This window comes from Solea senegalensis, linkage group LG12, assembly GCF_019176455.1.
Source record: "Solea senegalensis isolate Sse05_10M linkage group LG12, IFAPA_SoseM_1, whole genome shotgun sequence".
Taxonomy (NCBI): Eukaryota; Metazoa; Chordata; class Actinopteri; order Pleuronectiformes; family Soleidae; genus Solea; species Solea senegalensis.
The window spans coordinates 8,888,968-8,909,940 of record NC_058032.1 but is presented as its reverse complement, the minus strand read 5'-3'; the positions used below and the strand labels follow the sequence as shown (position 1 = coordinate 8,909,940).

The 20,973-nt window shown below is 39.0% G+C and overlaps 2 protein-coding genes across 2 annotated transcripts in view; both read left to right on the top strand.

Moving 5' to 3' along the window:
• Positions 1-255: 255 nt before the first annotated feature.
• On the top strand, positions 256-12,108 carry xpnpep2 (X-prolyl aminopeptidase (aminopeptidase P) 2, membrane-bound). The gene is made up of 21 exons (XM_044039676.1): positions 256-401; positions 907-968; positions 1,265-1,375; positions 1,468-1,531; positions 2,645-2,749; positions 3,555-3,641; positions 3,808-3,951; positions 5,594-5,695; positions 6,395-6,476; positions 6,608-6,809; positions 6,913-7,002; positions 7,223-7,332; positions 7,416-7,493; positions 8,382-8,453; positions 8,556-8,616; positions 9,037-9,106; positions 9,283-9,387; positions 10,050-10,109; positions 10,220-10,296; positions 10,398-10,487; positions 11,790-12,108. Exons 1-21 carry the CDS (start codon positions 353-355, stop codon positions 11,988-11,990), a joined length of 2,022 nt encoding a protein of 673 aa, XP_043895611.1. The 5' UTR covers positions 256-352; the 3' UTR covers positions 11,991-12,108.
• Positions 12,109-15,057: 2,949 nt separating this feature from the next.
• The window catches only part of sash3 (SAM and SH3 domain containing 3), a 10,333-nt gene continuing 4,417 nt past the window's right edge, over positions 15,058-20,973 (top strand). The window contains exons 1-3 of the mRNA XM_044041126.1: positions 15,058-15,467; positions 17,620-17,715; positions 19,118-19,252. Coding sequence (XP_043897061.1) covers positions 15,411-15,467; positions 17,620-17,715; positions 19,118-19,252 — 288 coding nt within the window. The 5' untranslated portion in view covers positions 15,058-15,410. The remainder of the gene's footprint in view (positions 15,468-17,619; positions 17,716-19,117; positions 19,253-20,973) is intronic.

The window sequence follows — 20,973 nt, the reverse complement described above, 5'->3', positions numbered from 1 at the left end:
AACAGCTTCTATAATTCTAATGTACTGGGAAGAAATTGGTGGGTGTTCACAGTGATACGACAATTCTTTTCCCCTTTTTTCCACCGATTCTCCCTTGAAGAACCACTGCACGTGATTGCTATCAGAGGGCCACAGGGAGAGGAGATAGTGAGCAGAAGCAGAGGAGGAGGAGAAGAGGAGCGAATGAGAGAGAGCGAGAGAGAGGACAGCCATATACTTACAAGCAGACACCCACACACACTTTCTCATCAAAAACCCACACCCACTTTCTCACATACACTGCATACACAGCAGAGCACCTGCTTTATAGCCACTCTGTGTGTGTGTGTGTGCATCTGTTCGTCACTCCACGATGCATTCCTGTGGCTGGTTGATGTCTCTGTCTCTGATAGCACTGGCAGGTAAAAAAAAAGTTCCTTTTTATCTTCACTGATGTTGTGCAATGTGTGTGAAGACTTGAATTTTAGCTTCTAATCAAGGTTTCTATTTTTTTATAGAACAAGATACTCTTTGTGTCCAAAAATATATTTGTTTGCATGGAGTTAAAATACTATGCCATGTTTGTGCCAATAATGGTGTCACAGCTTGCAAATGAGGCATACGAAATTGTGATCTGCTCTTTCCTTGACAATTTGTATACACTTCAGGATCTAAGAGGAATATATCAGCTTTGTTTGTACAATTAACAGTTTCCGTCCATTTAAATCTATAGATTTGATTCACGTTGATTCCACATATTTCTCTGACTGTAACTGTGTCCAAAAACATTCAGCATGATAAACTGTGATAAAATGGAGCTTCAGCGTTCACTGTCCTAAAAATGTGCCCATGCTCAGCTCAGCTTGGTCCCACTCTCTCTGTCAGTTTTCCAAGGTCTTTCCCCTTTCTTTGTGTTTGTCATTTCAGGAAACACAGTTGCTGCTGCTGCGTACAGGCGAACTGAGAGGAACTGCTCTCTGTCCCCTCCGGTAAGATCGGCTTATCAGTGAAAACATGCTGATTTTGACTGGCTTTATTGACTTTATTCATGAAGTTACAAACAATGAGACGACAAACTGTAGTGAAGTTTTTAATGGCGTGGTTTCCCCACAGTTATAACGAGTGACAGTTAGTGCACATGAGGTTAATGATTACAGAGGGTGATACAAAAAAGATGAATCAGCTGCCACTTCGGTTTAATTGGATGTGAAGGATTTTAACTCCGACTCTCACTCCGTGTGTGTGTGTGCTTGTGTTTGTGTTTGTGTTTGTGTTTGTGTTACAGTACCTGCCAAGCACAGCAGTAAATACAACGCTCCAGCTGCAGGAGTTACGAGAGCAAATGCTTCACAGGAATATATCTGCATACATTATCCCTGGCACTGACGCTCACCTGGTACATCTGCCGTCATATTTAAATCATATTTAAACCATCTTTAAACCTTGTGTGTGTGCTCATGGATGTGACCTGCTCTGTTTTTTTATTAGAGTGAGTATATTGCACCACGTGATGCCAGAATGGCCTTCATGACTGGTTTTACAGGCTCCGCAGGTACAATCCTCCTCCTCCTCCTCTTCCTCCTCCTCCTCCTCCTCCTCCTCTGTGGCCGTGTAGCCCCTCTACTTTCATCCCACACCCTCAGCACCATCACGCCTGCTGCTTTGTTCATCTGGTTTTCATCACCTTGACTTGCTGCATCGTTCCCTCCTCTCATTCGTCTGTTCTCTCCTCTTCCTTCACAGCAACTTGACCGTTAAATCAAGAGATTTTTATTTCCGTGCGATAATGGCGAACAAAATTAATGATCATGCATATATATTCTGCACTCAGCTGTTGCACGGATGAAAGGATGAGTAGATAGATCCCGACGACCAGTAATGTGATGCTACATCACACTCCATGAAGAGAAGTCACGTTTCTTGGGCCTACATTAGTGATCAGACATGGAGAATGTCATTTTAGATAATTACATTACATTACATTATTACATGTCATTTAGCAGACGCTTTTATCCAAAGCGACTTACAAAAGTGCATTTAAACATTTGGGTACAAATAAGAGCTAGAAGTAAGTAAGAGCTTCAAGTAGAACAAACTATGAAGTGCTAGTCATAAGTGCAATACAATTTTTTTTATTTTTTTTTGTCGTCTTAGTCGAGGTAGAGTCGGAACAAATGTGTTTTTAGTCGGCGTCGGAAGATGTGGAGGCTTTCAGCTGTCCGGATGTCGATGGGGAGATCGTTCCACCATTTGGGAGCGAGGACAGTGAACAGTCTCGAGTTCTGCGAGTGCCTCTGTGATCCTCTCAGTGAGGGAGCAGCAAGCCGGTTTGTCGATGCAGAGCGGAGTGGGCGGGCTGGGGTGTAGGTTTTGATCATTTCTGATTGAGGGATCTTCACAGATGTTCTTACCCAGTGGAGTGTATTTATCCTTATGTGAGGGTAAAACAGTGGAATGGTAATATAATCCCTGATTAAATATCCACCACACGTCACCAGTTTGCCCGCTGCTTCCTTTTAACCTTTTCTTTTCTCCACACTTGACGCTTTAGCTGGCCCATCACACATTATTCCAACTCATCTCTGACATTTATAGTCGTTTGTAATTCACTGTCACCGCCGTCCTCTCTCCGTATTAAAGCAGCTGCTGCCCTGACTCTCTGCAGGCACTGCTGTAGTCACTCAGACCAAGGCCACTCTGTGGACAGACAGTCGCTACTGGGTTCAAGCTGAGAGACAGATGGACTGCAACTGGGAGCTGAAAGAAGACGGTGGGTTGTGATCACATTGTGGCAGCTTGTTATGACAACGGAGGACATGTTTCCAATCAGATATTTATGGGTCTGATCTAAAATGGTAAAAAATCACTCATGCACAAACTGAATTCTTCATGGCCACACATTTTTAAATCGGCAAACAGATCGTTATTCTTGCTTTGGTTCCGAAGGTAATTTTATGTAGGCGTATACACATAGCATCCCACAACAGCACTGAAGCCAGAAAGTTAATTAATTTATTAAATTATTGTGTCATTTGTTAATTAAGTTAGTGTAAGTTCCTCATCCCTTCTTATTTTAGACAGGATGGGACCATAAGCACAATGCATCACAATAAAAAGCACTCACAGTAATTCACAGTAAACTTCTACCATAGGAATATTCATGTGAGAAATGTGAAATGGGGGGGGGTTGCCAACATATGTTTTTTGAAGTGCTACAAGGCGGCGTCTTATTTTAGGACCTCATGATATAGAATGATCTTGTCTTTCACTCCAAACTGTTCACTAAACAGTATGTACCCTAATAGATTTAACCAAAATTATATGAGTTTCAAGCATCTATTTGTGATAAAAAGAACATGATGTTCAGTTTGGTCAGGAAAATCAATAATGTGTAATTTTTCATCCCATTAGCGTCAAAAAAGAGTGAATCTCTAACATTATACAGAGACAGTAGAAATTGTATTAACACTGTGTAGTTTAATGAAACTGACCATAAAATATTTCACTCCACATTTTTTGAAACAGCAGTTTTTTTGCTTATTTGATAATGTAATGACTTTTTAAATGTTCTCCAGTGTCCATCATCAGTTTGGCAGCGTGGCTCATCTCTGAGGTCCCGTCAGGCGGCCACATTGGCTTTGATCCCTTCCTCTTCTCGCTCAGTGAGTCTCTGTTCTCCAGCCCTTCCTGTCAGTCCTGGTTAACATCAGTAAACTGATCCCAAGCATAGATGGAACATTTTGAACCGAGCCACCAGGCGCCGCACAGACAATTTACCTCTGATTGATTCACTTCATTGTGTGTAATCACCCGAATTTCCTCCCTTAGAAACACAGGAGGACTACGTCCTCAATCTGGACTCAAGCAATCGCAGTCTCAAGTCCATTCCTGAAAACCTGGTCGACAAAGTGTGGAATGACAAACCGTCTATAGGCCCTGAAAACCTCACCCGCCTCCCAGACAGAGTCATACGTGAGTGTCCTATTTCATTTGTATAAGTGTACATATACACACTGTACAGTTTATTAGTGCCCTTTATCTACCTGCTGATAAATACCTGCAAACTGGACAGAGGGCAAGAAGTGGCTCCACAAACACAGCCATAAATGTTCTGCTCATGTCGGGTCGGTCTGGATGGCAGATCAAACACTGACTTGGAAGAGAATGGAAGAGATAAGGAAGTTGTCTGGACGCCCATGAGCCTCAGCTTTTATGGTCAGAGAAGAGACAAATGGAACAAATGGAGGACATCATAAACCCAGTGGTGTGTTTGTGTGTGTGTGTACATTTGATTACAGTCTGGCAGCTTTTCAGAGTTTGGGCATCGGAGGTTGTACCTCCGCTATATTTATCTGTCTGTCTGGGCAGAGTGTTGAGTGATATGCAGACGACAGAAAAGTCAGACAAAAGGGGAGAGCAACGGGGAAATCCTTAATGTGCCTGCACTTAGTGGGAAGCATTACATTTAGATAAGGCACTGTTATTCACATCCTTAGAAACTGCTATAATCAATGGTTTTATATACACTGCCTTGGGGGGGGGAGATTGTGGCTATAGTCACTAAGTACTTATTATTGGGATATCAGGAGACAAACATAGACTGTATATAAAATGAGTAAGTAGTCTGGGTGCAAAGCATTTGCGATTTCACCATGTGACGTTTGACATGGTGAATTCACAGACGTCACCTGCAGCCAGACACTAGCTATAAATCACATGGTGTCCACTCATGACATGTGCTCGTGATTTATTGTCTGGTTTTCTTTCTACCAAATTGACATCATGTTCAACTGAAGAAGTCCTGAAACTAGTGATTGAGATCATTAACTCCACAGTAAAAGTCACATACGCGAATATTTTTGCTTATTGCCTCCGACGGTCCAAAAAAATCAATCATGCCGAGGTTAATTGGACACTCTGAATTGACCATAGATGTGAATGTGAGAGTGAATGGTTGTTTGTATTATGTTGGACCTGTGAAGGATTGGAGACATGTCCAGGGTGCACCCCACCCTTTGCCCTGTCAGCTGGGATTTGCACAGTGACCTTCATGTGGAGGATAAAAAGTGATGGACAATGAAAGAATGAATGAACTTCATGACCAGGCCTTTTTTGGGAGTATACCAAGATGACAGTGCCTGGATTCATCAGGCTCAGATTGTGAAAGAATGGTTCAGGGAGCATGAGTCATCATTTTCACAGATGGATTGACGACCAGAGTCCAAACCTTTGGGATGTGCTGTAAAAAACTTTACACAGCAGTCCATCGTAAATACATGATCTTGGTGAAAAGTTATGCAACTCTGGATTAAAATAAATGTTGAGACATTGCATAAGCTTATCAAAGCAATGCCATGGTGAATGCATGTTGTCATCAAGGTGGTCCAACAAAAGATGCTGCTCGTCATTAACAAACTATAAATAATCACCTGACATCTCTGTGAATCATTTTGTGTCTTTTTACTGAGCTCTATGACTTTTAAGCCAGTGACTTCATAGAGAGATGGTGTGGATGACCCACCACACAGGCTTACTGTCCCCATGAGGTCGGGAACACAAAGTGTTTATTGTCATATAAATGAGTGAAGTACAATAAAAATGTGTGCCTTTGCAGAAAGGTCCTGGCAAATCAAAGTGGAGCAAATACGGAATCAGATGAGGGACAATCCGTACCAGCCCACAGCTCTTCTGCTGTCAGCGTTGGATGAAACAGCCTGTAAGTCTCTAAAAATCTTCATGAGGCTACAGAAGCTATTTTCAATTTCCACAAAGATCATACTTTAAAACTGCTTTACAGCTTCTCTATATGCAAGTATGTTAATTGTAGTGACTAGATCCATTTATTGTTGTTCACAACTGGGAAACACAATTAGATAATTATCTAAAGACCATCAACTACAAGTTTCAAAACGGACTTAAATTCACTGTTATTTAGACAACTACATTTTAAAGGGATTTGAATATTAATTGCAAATCATTGCAAAAATGGACCTTGCAATACAATATTAATGTCACAAATGTATTGTCTTTAATCCTTAATTGTGGACCATTCAGGGTGATGAATAATGTTTTCATAGAAACTTGGGCCAAAAACACAAGGAAGTGTGTGATGCACATGAAGATGACTGACAACAGACAATTAAGGTTCTAAAACTAATCATTTTAGCCCATTTTAAATAAAATTGTATTAAGAAAGTTTCTTCCTCATTACACACAGGACGAACGCTGGTCTTCGGACTCCTAATTTCAGAATTAACAAATCTGTTTTCAATGACAGTCACACAGAGAAAGTCACACTCCTCACACACAGACACTGACTTTGTCAGTGTGCTCAGATTAACCCGTAAGATGATGTAAAATGAACGTGTCGCTGCCGCCGTCAGTCAGTTGTGTTGAATATTTATGTTTTTTTTAGGGCTCTTTAATCTCCGCGGCAGTGACATCCCATATAACCCCTTCTTCTACTCCTACACACTGCTCACAATGGATAAAATATGGTAAATCCATGTCGGATTATTTAAATGTGTCCGTTTTGTCTCTGTTCCTGAATGTATACACAATCATATGATCTTTTTTATATATTACCTAGGACCACCGTGTTTACTTTCCTTTCTATTGTATCTACCAGGCTCTTTCTCCACATGAACAGAGTGACGGAGGAGTTGAAGAAGTACCTGAACACCTCCTGTGAAGAGTCCTTGTGTGTGCAGCTGGAAAGCTACGAATCTGTTCGAAAGCATTTAGAGGAGTATGTGGCCCAGCCCGGAGTTAAAGTATGGATTGGCACAGAATATACAAACTATGCACTTTACGAGATCATTACACCACAGGTAATGTAGACGTTTCAGAAATAAAATAAATACTGCGCTACATATAACAATATTATTAATATTGTTACTGCTTTCTTAATAATTGCTTTTGTGTGTTATGTAGGACAAACTAATGACAACCTCCTACTCCCCTGTGTTAACAACTAAAGCCATCAAAGATGACACCGAGCAGCGAATCCTGAGGGACGCTCACGTATGTCGACCGCGCACAAACATGCTCAGGTTTAATACAAGCAGCCCACCATGTACAGTTCATGAACACACATAGTTAAACACAGTTATTGGAAGACTTATATCTTCACACAATGTCATTAAGCAGTGGAACATTTGAATTAACTTTACTGATAGCTTTAATACTTCAGTGGACACACACGTCGATCTTACCTTATTCAAAGACGTTTGGCTCCGTGCAGGTGAGAGACGCAGTCGCAGTGATCCAGCTGCTGATGTGGCTGGAGAAGGCTGTGCCTGAAGGAAAGGAGACCGAGCTGACTGCTTCAGAATACGTCAACATGTGTCGCAGGTGAGCGCGCAACGTCGATACAATAACTGACATTCAATAAAAACCTCAGAAATTGCACACAGCTAATGGTATCGTCCTCCCAGCAAACAGAGCGATAGCAGAGGCCCAAGCTTTGAAAGTATCTCTGCTAGTGGACCTAACGCTGCTCTTGCTCATTACAGGTAACATTCTTTTCATTTTTATGACTTTTAGTTTAGATCGTAGTATATATGTCGTACGGAGCTTAAGAAATATATTAGATCACCACCTAAAGCCACAGCTGCCCTAAATTAACAGCACTGCAAATTATCAAAATATTTTTTTCGGTATGTAGAATCTCTTTAACTGTAATGATATCTTTAATGCTAAAATATAATTATTATTGTCCGTCCATGAATTTTCTTATTTTCAAGTTTAAAAAAAAAAAAGCACAATGTTTAGTAGACAGTAATCTTTTTCTCTTGTTGGTGAGTTCAAGGTTGCTCTGACACTTTGACGTTTTGACTGACACTTATATAGCGCCTTTCTCGTCTTAATGACCATTTAAAGACAGCCAAACAAAAATCACTCATCATTCATACCCATTCACACCCTGCAAACAAGGCTGCCAGGCACAGTTGATCCAACCCCCAACCTCCAGGTGGTAAGACTCCCTGTCCACTGAACCACAGTGTCCCAGCACAGTTAAGTGCTATCACGTCCTCTATTATCGAAAACAAATGTACTCAAAGCTTAGTTAGATCAAATCTGTCTATTTTTCTATGCTTGCACACAAACTCTTCCTCAGTCAGATCTGAAAGTTTTGCTTGACGGGGCACATTTTCAGAAGAAGGATGCAACATACGAGTATGGTTACATCATTCCTGTTCCCAAAGATCAACTAGCGGCAGAAAAATAACATGTCACAACATGATTATATCTAACATATGCAAAAACAAAAGCACCTGAGAGTAAAATGAATCTACATAATTCAGCACATGTGTACATTGATGGTCTGAACCCAAATATTGTCCCTTAAGTCGTCTACAACAACTATCAGTGAGGAAGTTTCCTGTTTTTGCCTGTTGCAGCCCAACAAATGTAACCAGCAGGAGGTTGACACCTGATGAGATGTATCTGATCGACTCCGGTGGCCAGTATCTGTGAGTCAAAACGCACACTCGCTTCACACTCTCTTCCAGTTTCACTTCAAGTCACTTGTATGTAAAATGAGTAATCATGATTCTCACTTCTGTTACTCCCAGAGACGGGACCACTGACATCACTCGCACAGTTCACTGGGGAACCCCTACAGCAATGCAGAAGGTAACACATTCTTTTTAAAAGTGTAAATTAAAGTTTAATGAAAGATTTACAATTTCCCTGTCAAATCATCCACACAACTCTTCTGCTAAGAACAATTTAGGTTCTCTTCTTGCTGGATGGAAACATACGACTACACTTTGTTGATCCCTGGACTCATTGCAAGTTAAAATGAAATTAATTAAATTAATTTATTATATTATATATTAGATCACGTACTTAATGTGTATCAGGCTTTCGAGCAGTATTTTATTAAATAAGCCAGAAACAAATCTTTTTCTTGTATTGGCTGTAAAAAAAAAAAAAAATGTCTTGATATTTGTCTCACATTTATTGTCACATCATAAAAAGAAATATACTGCTTTAACATAAAACTCCCCATCATTAAACGTTAATTTCAATCCCATCTCTTTTTTTTTACAGGAGGCATTCACTCGAGTGCTCATGGGAAACATTGAGATCTCTCGAACCGTATTTCCCTCAGGGACCCGAGGTGGGAAGCAAGAACATATAAATGAGTGTTTACAATGAGAGATTTTTTATTATGATTCTGCTCAGAAACCTTTTCCCACTTTCACCACTAGAGAGCTCTGTTTCTCCACAAGTCGCTGCAGACTCAGTGGCTGTGTTTCTACATCTGATTCGCGCTCTGTTTGTTTTCCCCAACAGGTGTAAACATTGAGATGCTGGGCCGCCGTGCATTATGGGAGGTCGGCCTGAACTATGGCCACGGCACAGGTCATGGTGTCGGAAACTACTTTGGAGTTCACGAGTGTGAGGCTCATTTCACACAGACTTTACACACCCTAGTTCAAAAATTATTATTGTATTTAGTAGAAATATGGAGGAGAATAAAAGACAAGTTTAACTTTAACCTGATCACACCTAACCTGATTGGTTTAAAACATTGATAAACAGAGCTTTGGAGCCAGAACAGTTTGAACTTAAACTCTAACTCTCCCTGTATCTAGAGCTGCAACTAATGGTATTTTTCGTTATAGATTAAGCCACATGTTATCATGTTTTCAATTCACTAATCAACAGTTTAACATAAAAAGTAAAAAATCTAAAATGCCGATCACAATTTTCTTTAGACTGAGGGGAGATTTCATCAGCTATCAGTTAAAAAGTGCAAAGTGGTTGAGTTTAGTTCAGAAAGAAGCTGCAGATATTCACAAAAAAATGCTAGTTTTCTCTGGGGAAAAATGTATTAAATTGTCAATTTATTGTCAAAATAAACATGTGCTGATTGACTGAATAAAAGGATTTTTGCAGTTTTACTTGTATAAGCATTAGCAAAAAGTTAGAAAAGGTGAATATATATGATACTAAAGACTAAGTCCAGTCAAGTAACAGAAACACAAATACAATATGAGTGTACAAAAAGTCTTTTTTTATGAAGTATAATCTGTCATTTCTTTCTTCTTTTTTTGCAGGGCCAGTTGGCTTCCAGAGCAACAACATTCCCTTCAGAGAAGGCATGTTCACATCTATAGGTGAGAGAGAAAGGATACTCAATATCATGATCACTATAAAAAGTGATTATTTAATGGCTCTCCTATTAAAAATGCAGAGAACTTCCAAACTGATGATGGTTTTCTTTCAGAACCTGGATATTACAAGGAGAATGACTTTGGGATCCGGATTGAAGACGTTGCTGTGGTCGTACCTGTCCAAACTAAGGCACAGAACCTTATGACAATACTTTTTCAGTTTACCATTTCATACCAACAAAGTAACAAATTGAGTAAACGTCTGTCTCTGTGTGTTTTTCTCACCCACAGTTTGGTCACAATTTTCTGACCTTTGAAACAGTGTCACTGGTTCCTTACGACAGGAAGCTGATTGACACTTCTCTCCTCAGCTCAGAACAGGTAATCTAATCCAATCCAGTCTTTAATTAAAAACAACACAGGACAGTCACATTAAAATACACAGAAGATGATAAAATACCTAATCTGAAGAGCATTAAAGACAATAAAACAAATAAGAGTATAAAAAGCAGTAAGACAACAATAGAGCTCCAGTAGCAAACGCCACACAATCTCATCATGCAACCAAAACACCGCCATTTTGGCAGGAAGATGTTCAGACCCCTTTTCCACTATGATCCCAGCTCGCCTCGCCACGGCATAGCACGGTTTAGGTTGGTTTTCCACTACAAAATTCTATAAAAACTTTCTGAATTTCTCAAGCATGAAACCAGGGATCATAACATCATAACCGGTAAATAAATTCAATAAAAAACTTTCAGAATTACAAAAAAAAATTATAATACAAGGAACTGGTACTTGTCAAGTGCAGCAGTGATATTTTATGCAAACACATTTTGCTCTTAAATGTCTATAGATTCAGGAACAGAAAACAGTCAAAAAAAGTGTTGCATGCTTCCTTTTCATTTCCCCTCGCTTCTATGTTTGTCACGGTGATGTATTTGCATTAGCATTAGCATTAGCGTGTAGCATGTTGAGTCCAGAAAACGTTTCCCCAGTCTCATAAAAAAAACATGCAAACTCAAAGCAGTATGGGTTGCCAGACCAGCAGCACAATAATAGGGCTTTTATTTTCTTTGATGGCAACTTTTTATCAGTTTTATTCATTTTTTTCCTCTGTTGTTGTGGGGATGTGTCTCAGATCCACTGACTGATGATCAAATAACACGTTTATCTCTGGAAATTAGTAAAAAAAAAATACATATATGTAAGTGGCCCTTATGTACTGTATACCTGCGTATTGCTTAGCCCAGTGTTTCTCGGCCCTGGTCCTCGGGACCCACACCATAAGTTTACTGATCCAGTGATAAACATCAGTTTCCTGTTGTAATTTTGTAAATAAAAACATCATTCTAAGCCTGCCGTGTAAGCTTTAGTGCTGGTTTCCTAAAAAAAAAAAACTTTTTAGAACCTCAGGTTGTAGATTCTCTGCCGCTCAGGGATCATAACACATCCTCTGTTAAAACAAAACCACGTGTGAAACTTAACTTCTCTTATTTTTACCTTTAATGTGAAGAGAGAGAAATGTTTTTGTAACATCATAAGTGTGCAAGAATAAATAAATAAGCACAAGTTTCTTTCACCACTTTCAACTGATCCCTGAGTAATCCCTTGGCTCATTATCTTGTTTCATTTGCTGTGCATTTTGGAACTCTTGAGGCTAACTCCTGACTTTCTTTCCAGCTTCAGTGGCTAAATAAATACTATGAGACCATCCGGGGGTTGTTGGGCCCTGAACTGGACAAACAGGGACTACGTGAGGAGAAGGACTGGATGCTCAGAAACACTGAGCCTTTCCTTTCTCCAGGATCCTCTGCGTCCGTCTGCTCGTCCTCACTGACCCTCCTCGCTCTGGCCATCGCTTTCCTCCACAACATCATCTGAGCGTCGCCGTGTCTTTGCACTCAGTCCATCCACAGAGGACTTGCACTCAGATGTTTCCTCCTATGCAGTCTCTTTTTTTTTAGCAGCCAGGTTGAGAGATGCACTGCAATTTAGCATTTTTTTAATGCTAAATAACTGATGGATATTTGTTTAATTATTTAACTTTGTGAATAAATGTCTAATATTGTGGCTTAAAAGGTTTAGAAATTATCTTTTATGTGATTTTCTTTTTTGAGTATGAGTATGTTGCACATGTAATTATTATTTTATTAAAGTAACACTCTTTGAAAGAGAGGTGTCTGATCACTTTTGGGCTATCAAAAAAAATATTGTTTTGAATGTTATGTTAATATTGTTGGCTGACAGGTGCGATATATGTTTTAATATTCCCAGAAACATCATTTTGGTGCTTGCTGCCACCGGGAGAAGACACTTGCCGGCCTACAGCAGTCTGGACAGTGTTGACTCTTCGACCTGCAGGTCATTTAACATTCACATTTTATATGGTTTCCACTCATTAGTGATAAGGCTTATGACTCATGTAACACTGAATGTTTCACATTTAAATGAGAAAAGATGGATATAGGTAGGTACGTAGGTGGGTGGGTAGGCGGATGATGGAAGTCGGTGGGTGGGTGGATGCATGAGTAGATAGGTGCGTTATTTATTAATCTGCTTTCCTGCATTATATATATCTTGGTTGAATATTGCTTTTGTAGGTATTTCCCCACACCTGCACAGTAATTCAAATGTGGTAAAAGATAAAAGGCAGGTGAAAGGACTTGATTTCATATTTTTGACAACGATAGTTGTCAAAAAATGACTTCTACAACACAGCTTTTAAGGAAATTATCTACAGTAGTTACACTTGTGTAGTTGTTTGTTTAGTTTTGTTTAGCTCATAAATCTTCTTCTCAAAAACATTATTTTAGTATAAATGCAACAACAAAAAACAATGACAGTCATTAATCAGTATGTAATAGGTGCTACCCTGCAGGAGGAGCGCCTTTACTTTCATTTCTTACAATTCTATTAAAGGATACTCCTCATTCTGTACTTTTACTTCTATTTCACAGTGAAGTATTGCTACTTTTACTTGAGGGTCTAAACGTGTACTTCTGCCGTCTTGCACTCTTTTTTCTCAATTCCTTCAAAAGCAGTCAACCTTTTGTTTATCAGTTTCACACACTATCTTGACGCTCTGCAGACAGTTGCCAACCTTCAGTCAAATGACAGGAAACTGATATAGGGCATCATTTTATCATGTGGTTTGCTTAACGCCCCCCCCACCACCACCACCACCACCAAAAACAAGCTAACACTCTACTTCCCTCTCTTTTTACTAGCAGTGCTGGATGAGTGTATATTCAGAAGCATGCGCATGTCTGTGAGTCACACAAGTTGTCTTTGTCTTCATTTTGCTATTTTTACAGTGTCAAAAAGAGTCCTTCGACCTTTAAACCCGTTAGTCTCAGAAAGCGTTTTCTGCATGAAATGTCCTCTGTTGGATGAAACTGGACTTGTAGCCGTTGGCAGGCAGTCTCTGCTGCAGCTGCAGAGAGCTGTTAGTTTCTAAATCTGTCATCTGTGCAGATCTCTCACTTCCACATGTTCAGCCGCAATGACGACTATTATGTGCACGTTTGAGACCAATGGCTCCCAAAGAGTCATCGTCTGGTCAGGATGTTTTCACACATCAACTTCATCTGCTGAAGGTCAAATCGTGTCTGCTGTGATTAAGGGTTGGACTTTTATCCCACGTCATCATCAAGAGAACTTACATTATCTGGATAATTGTGAATAGAGTAAATCATAAATATTCTTGCAGAGACTGCACCCGTCACTCAGGTTTAGATGTCCCCTTAAAGGCTCATGGAGCAGTCATCGAAGACATTTTTAAGATTACACAAAAAATAATAAATAAAAAAATCATGATTAAAACAAATAAGAAAACAAATAAATGTGGATATATAAACACACAACACACATCAATCCATACATATACTGGATGTGCACAACAATATATACATATATTTACATGTTATAAATCATGGGGTCTTTCAAAGACATCATGATTTATCTTGTTTGAAATTCTTTTCTAACCCAAAAACATATTCTATCTGTACAATGCAAAAAAATAAGTAATAATAAAGTGATTGCAATGTGCATGTTTTTTATTGCAATCACAATTATTTTTGCTGTGACACTGCAGGTGGTGTGAGCTGGTTTGTCATTTATTATCTTTTAGAAGAGGAGGAGTTCCCAGACCAGACAAAAACCTGTAGGAAGCAAGACTACTTCACGGTGATTTGTCATTTTTATTAGACATCACAATCTTCCGTCCTGTACCAGGTTTCGGCACCAAAATGTAGGGATTAACTATGACTGATTCTACAAAAATGACACTGACGTCACGTCAGTGCCTTTCCTACATTACTGAATTAATAACGAACAATACAGAATTAAATAACAAGATGATATACACAACTCAAGGTTCTTTCTTCACATTTACTGTATATTTATTTCAAAGTACCAAAACTAAACCTGCTGCATCTGTCGCTTGAACACTTTGACAACAATGTCTCCAGAAGACACAGAACTCACATTAAGTTAAATCAACACTCAAAGTTGTATTAAATGATGCCTTTTCACTGTCCATTCCACACCAATTTACACAGGATCCCCAAACGACTATCCTGGCTAACTAAATCTCAATTATTTTGTATTCGTCTATTATTTGAGCTGCTAATATCAAGGTCGTGAAAGATGTTCTTCTGCATGGAATATAGGTTACCCATCAGTGTCAAAAAGAAAAAACTGCATAATTCAGCTTGCTGTGATTGACTCAGTGTTGTTGTTGTGGTGTATTATGATGATGATACATGATTTTAAATAGATCTATTGTTTTAATCTTGATAATGCTTGTAATATTTTTTAAGGTGGACCCGAGTGGCAACATTGCCCCAGAAATGTGACAACTGTCCAGTCCTTCTGGTCAAAGATGATGGAATTTTATTTTCCAACAGGTCTTCCAACTGAAACCTATGGGTCATGTGGATGACATGTTTTTGTCTTTGGTCTAAAGAAGGACTTGGGTCTGGACTGAAACACACCAGTGTTTATTTTGTTTTGCACACTTCACAAGTCTGAAAAGTATGTGTAACAAACCCAGAGAAGTCATGTGTAAACCTGAACACGGGGGGGGGAATGGTTTTGCCTCTTCGGTCTCTGTGTGGCCATGTGACTTCCTCTCACAGCTTCTGTTCTTCACTTGACTGCAGCAGCAGCAGCAGAGAGACGCTCTGTCTTCCTCTGTGTTGTTGTCTATCGCTGGCGGCGAGAGCACAGTGACACGAACCCTGATTAAAGGGCATTAAAACCTTGTTTGTGCATAGAGACTTTCGAGGACCACTGAGGAAGATGTTGAGACGACGGCCTTCAAACGCCTCAGAGAAGGAGCAGGTGCAGAAGAAGAAGGTGAGTTGAGGTTTTTATTGCTTTGTTTTAGTGAAGGTGAGAAAGTCCCTGTGGTGAAATTGGGCTTTTATTAATGTACAGTCATATAATGTGATGATGGTGAATGTTATGATGTGAATACAGATGAATTGTGCAGCCATTTTGGTGTGAACATCCTTTTCGACACAGGATGTCAGCTCAAACTTTTGTGGTGACGCACACAGTTACAAAGAAACACAAATCTCTGGAAGATGCTGTTCCTGTGTAGAAGTTTATTCTTTGTGCTCCTCTGGTTCCTGTATTCTGTCGGGTGAATCATTGCTACAGATGTCGTTTGAGTCAGAGCTGACTTTTGTGGCTTTGGCTCCCTGAGTCTCCAGTTGCCAACATGAGCCTGAGCCTCCTACGCTTCACACCAGAGCCTCATTTTCCATCCACATCTCTCACGCTGTGGTCAAATTTGCACGTTGTCATTATGTCTCTCACTGGCTTTGTTCTCTGCGCCTCTGTCTCCTCACATAATTACCGGTGGCGATCGCAGAGGCTAGAGAGCGTCACTGTTCCATGACATGATCAGTATTCACAGAGGATTCATGTATCTGAAGGTTTCATGGCTTTAAAGGGAAGTGAAGTGTGGTTGAAAAAAAAAAACACAAAACTCAAACCGGCATTTGCCTCAACTGCTGAGGTTGGTTATATTTTGATGGAGACTATCATCTGCCAGCGCTGACTGCACATCTGCAATGATTGGCTGCCAGCAGTTCACCCGTTTCCTGTGGTTTCAACTAGCTATCAAAAACAATGATAACACGCATGCTGAAATGTAGTCATATATGAATTATAACAATAAAACAGCACATTACAACTCAATGTGTTTTTACATAAAAACAAAAAACTGTTATATATGGTTGTCGAACAATAAAACCTTTAACAGATCTATTAATGATAATGAAAAGAAGTCATTATTTAAATGATTTATTAATTTTTAACTCTATGTATTACTATTATTATTATTGTTGTTGTGTTTTGTTATCAATATTATTAAGGATCCAGTGTGAAAGAAATGATGACATCTAATGGTGAGACTGTAGATTCCAACAACTTCAATGTTGTCTGTGGTTTGTCTGTTTGAGCTGCTGCAGAACAGTAAAGCAAGGTCCTTGTCAGAAGTGCATATGAACCCACGGCCCCCCAATCAATCTCAAGCTATAATGAGATATTTCTGCATGTTTTTGTTGTTTTGTTCTGTTGTATTGTGTCATATCAAAACACTTTTTAAATTTCAAATTATGTTATTGGAAAATTATTATTTCATTGTCTTTCCTCAGAAAGGTGGACCTTTTTTTTCACTTGACTGCTCATGTGGTGACAGGTCATTTGAGTTTGAGACCCCTGATATAAAGATTAGGGACAGCAGATTTATTTATTTTTTTTCATATTTTGGATTCACTGGCGATGACGCACACATTCACAGAAACAAAAATTGTTTGCCTGCTGAAGGTCGAGATCAGGCGTCTGCAACCTTAAGTATTAAAAGAGCCATTTTTGTCCCTTCTCCACCCAAATAATGCAATCTAGATCCATAAAATGAAGATAACATAATGTATAAAGTTAGATTTTATAAAGTTCCTGCTTGAGAAAACCTAATAAATAAATAATATTCCAGCACTGTATGAGAATGTGAAATAAACAAACAAGTTTATTCTTCACTTGATCAAGTTGGAAAAACAGTTTGTTGCATTTGACGCAGTGTTCGCTTTGAAAGAGAGAAAGAAAATAAAGATAAACATATTTTCTGTCAAAGCTACAGGGAGGAGCCACTGCAGAGCCCTGGTCGAGGTGAACTTCTGAAACTATTCTTGCAAGTTCAGTGCACTTAAATACACCGTTCTGTCGGTAAACCCTCCTGAATGTGACACCACTGACCTTTTAAGAGCCACTGAGCAGCAGCAGTTGCTTCATGTGTTGCAGTGCATGTCGTCGATAAGCACGTGAGACATAAGCTGTTGGAAAAACTGTACATTCAGTGTGTTCAGAGATGATAATGAGTCATGAGTTCATCTTTATCAGCGTTTGCATTAAAAAACAACCATCAACCGACAGAGGAGTCTCTGGTATGGTTTATGATTTCAACACCTTGCTCCTCTGATTTCATGTCATCGTGTGTCAACAGCTCAGTCTGCAAAGGTCCAGCAGTTTCAAGGATTTTATGAAGCACAAACCCAGCAGTCCTGTTGCATCAGACAAGGACTTCACTCTGGAGGAGAATGTAAGATGAGCTTATTTTGTTTTACCTCTCTTTGTTTGAAAAGCTGAAGTGGATGTCTATAACTTTTTTTTTAGTTTATAGTCCCTGAATGACAGCTCTTTTCAGGTAATTTGTCTCACTCTTCCTCATTCTACAAAGAGGCCAAGCGGAGTTTGTTATCAGTGAGCTTCCATTTACACACACACACACACACTGTTTTTTATTAAAAAGAACTTTAATAACTTCCCAGTAATGTTCTGCGTATCGTGGGTGGAAGTTGGCACATGTAAAAAAAAAGCAGAGGAGAAGAGAGGAAGTAAGAAGGAGAAGTATTGCACAGATGAGAGCGAACACCGTCTGTGTGTGTGTGTGTGTGTGTGTGCGTGCAGACTGACAGACAGGATGTCCTCTGGTGTGAGCTTGTCAAGCACAGTACCTCACACACGTTACACTTCATGAAGGTGAAGGTCTTCATCCACCACAGAGCCTGAGCATGTTCCCTTCAACCCTCTTAACATCTTTACCTCTCTATTTTTGACAGAAAATAAACTGCATCTCTATGTGTGTGTGTGTGTGTGACAGCAGTGTGGGTGTGAATGTGTCATTGTGGTTACTGAATGTTACACCCAGAAAATACACAGTATTTCTCTTGAAATACATGTATATTATGTTTTGGTTTTCATGTCTCTTAAATTATACTTTCCCTCCCTTATCTTTAATAAATATGAAAACATTTGGAACACTTTTATTTTATTGTTAACAAACACCACCCTCGCAGGGGGTGCTGTGCCAATCTCAGCTACATCGGGCGATTGGTGGGGTACACCCTGGACAGTTCGCCAGTCCATACACTGATAGAGACAAACAACCATTCACTCTCACACTCACTCCTGCTATCCACTATACCACCGTGTAGTATTCACATAAAGAAGCTGAAACATCAGAAATCTTGAAATCATGAAAAAAGCTTCAAACCGATTAATCAGTTATCAAAATAGTTGCCTATTAATTTAGTAATCGATTAATAATCGATTAATGGAGTAATTGTTTCAACTCCACACTGAGGTCAGATCACTTTGTCCGTGTTCATCTTTGCTCTTTACAGAGGACACAACCTCAAACCAAGTGTCTGCTGCATCTAAGTGCCTCATTAACAAACACTGAATACATCATTAGCTTTCATTGCAGAGCACACAGGTGTGTGTTTTCCTGTGTCTGTGTGTGTGTGTTTGTGGGTTTACTTAGTTTGTGTATATTCCAAACCCTTATTTACCACAAAGTCTAGTTTGTGAGAAGTGAGTTGATTTTGTCACTATGAGAGTCAGAGGCACTGACTTTTGACATTTTGACATGAAGACTTGACTTATTGTACATTTTTGTACATTTCTGCGTATGTTGTTGACCTGTTTGCCTCTGATCACAGGCGGCAGAGAGCATCACAGCAGAGGAGGCGGTGAAAAGTGGCAGCAAACTGGGCAAGACATGGCGCAACGTCATCTCACGCACCATGACTCGCAAAACGTCCAAGATGGTGCAGAAAGCTCTGGCTGAGGAGGGGGTAAAAAAAACAACCTTTTCAACCTACAGTGACCTTATTACACACCTATTTAACTACTCTTTATCTCAAATATCTAATCAGCCTGCTGTCATATGGCAAAAACAGACATTATTATTATAATAATAATAATAATAATAATACGTTTTATGTACATTACACCTTTGGGTGCAATAGATAAAACTCAAAATATGAAGCAGGGGGAAGTCGAGTAATGTACAACAACATAGAAGTGAAGAAGTTAAAATATTAAATACACATCCTTGTTGTTATAGTGTATTTGTCCTTTAAAGTTCAGTCAAATAATCAGGGTTTGTGCAGGGCTTTTTAACATTATTAAATCAGTCCTAAAACATCATCAAGGTAACCAGAGACATCAGATCACTACAAGCTGCTGAAGTCCACACTGAGCATCAGAATGATGGAGAAAGGTGATTTCTGTGACTGTGTCCTGGTTGTTGGGAGTTTTTCAGTAACTGCTCATCTTTTTGTGGGGATTATCACACATGAACCTTTACAGAGAATGATAAGGAGAAAATGTTGATCTTGTTGATGTCAGGCATCAGAGGAAAATGAGCAGACTGTTTCAAAATAATATAAATAATAATATAAATGTAAAACAGTAACTAAAATAACCACAACCTATTTATTCAGAAAAACATCTCTGACCACGACCATGTGTCTGCAGAAAAACCACACCAGGTGCGGCTGTTTTATTAGATACACCTAATAAAATGGCAGAGTAACATCATCATGCAACCGTGGATACCTTGAACTAGTGTTAGCGATTCATTGTTGGACAAAATACATGACACTTTTGAAACTGAGACATTTACTTTTTGTCTCCATCTAGTGGACAAATTTAACAATGACAAAAAAAATCTAAATTCAAAAGCAGAAAGGAGATGTGTACGTAAGTTATAATTTTATTTCTCCCTTAAGGGAACTTACTTGATGCATGCTACAAATGAAAACTCATCAAAAGTCAGTTATCATATTTATCTTTATCTAGGCCAACCACTGACACATTAATGCAAGAATAATCTGTAAAATAAAGCCCATTCATTCGAGCCACAAAATGCACAGAACACAGTGAAACATTAGGAGAAAATTCACATATGAGTAAATTCATGAATAAAAGACATTATAAGTGAGATAATACCTTACTTGCTTCGTGTTATAGTAATGTTATACTTTTTAATCAATTGTCCTTTTTTAGTTATTATTATTGCTTGATTTATATATTTAAATTTGTCTAAATATGGGATTTTTTCAACACTTTCAGAGTCATACATTAGTATGTCGTCCAAAATGTGTCAAAAAAATTCATAAAAAACTCATAGTGTAGTATGTCGTCCAATAAAAAAAGTCACACTTTAGTATGTTGTCCAAATTTTGACAAAAAAGTCATACTTTAGTATGTCGTCCAAATTTTGACAAAAAAGTCATACATTAGTATGTCGTCCAAATTTTGACGAAAAAGTCATACTTTACTATGTCGTCCAAATTTTGACCAAAAAGTCATTGGTTAGTATGTCTTCCAAATTTTGACAAAAAAGTCATACTTTGCTATGTCGTCCAAATTTTGACAATAAAGTCATAGGTTAGGAAGTCGTCCAAATTTTGACCAAAAAGGAATTCTTTGCTTTGTCGTCTAAATTTTGACAAAAAGTCATAGGTTTGTATGTCGTCCAAATTTTGACGATAAAGTTATAGGTTAGGTT

Bases quoted from the DNA above. Each gene is read 5' to 3' on its own strand.
- xpnpep2 (XM_044039676.1), top strand. From the start codon at position 353: ATGCATTCCTGTGGCTGGTTGATGTCTCTGTCTCTGATAGCACTGGCA. The intron at 2,750-3,554 runs GTGGGTTGTGAT...AATGTTCTCCAG, and splicing joins CTGGGAGCTGAAAGAAGACG to TGTCCATCATCAGTTTGGCA. The intron at 8,617-9,036 runs GTAACACATTCT...TTTTTTTTACAG, and splicing joins CCCCTACAGCAATGCAGAAG to GAGGCATTCACTCGAGTGCT.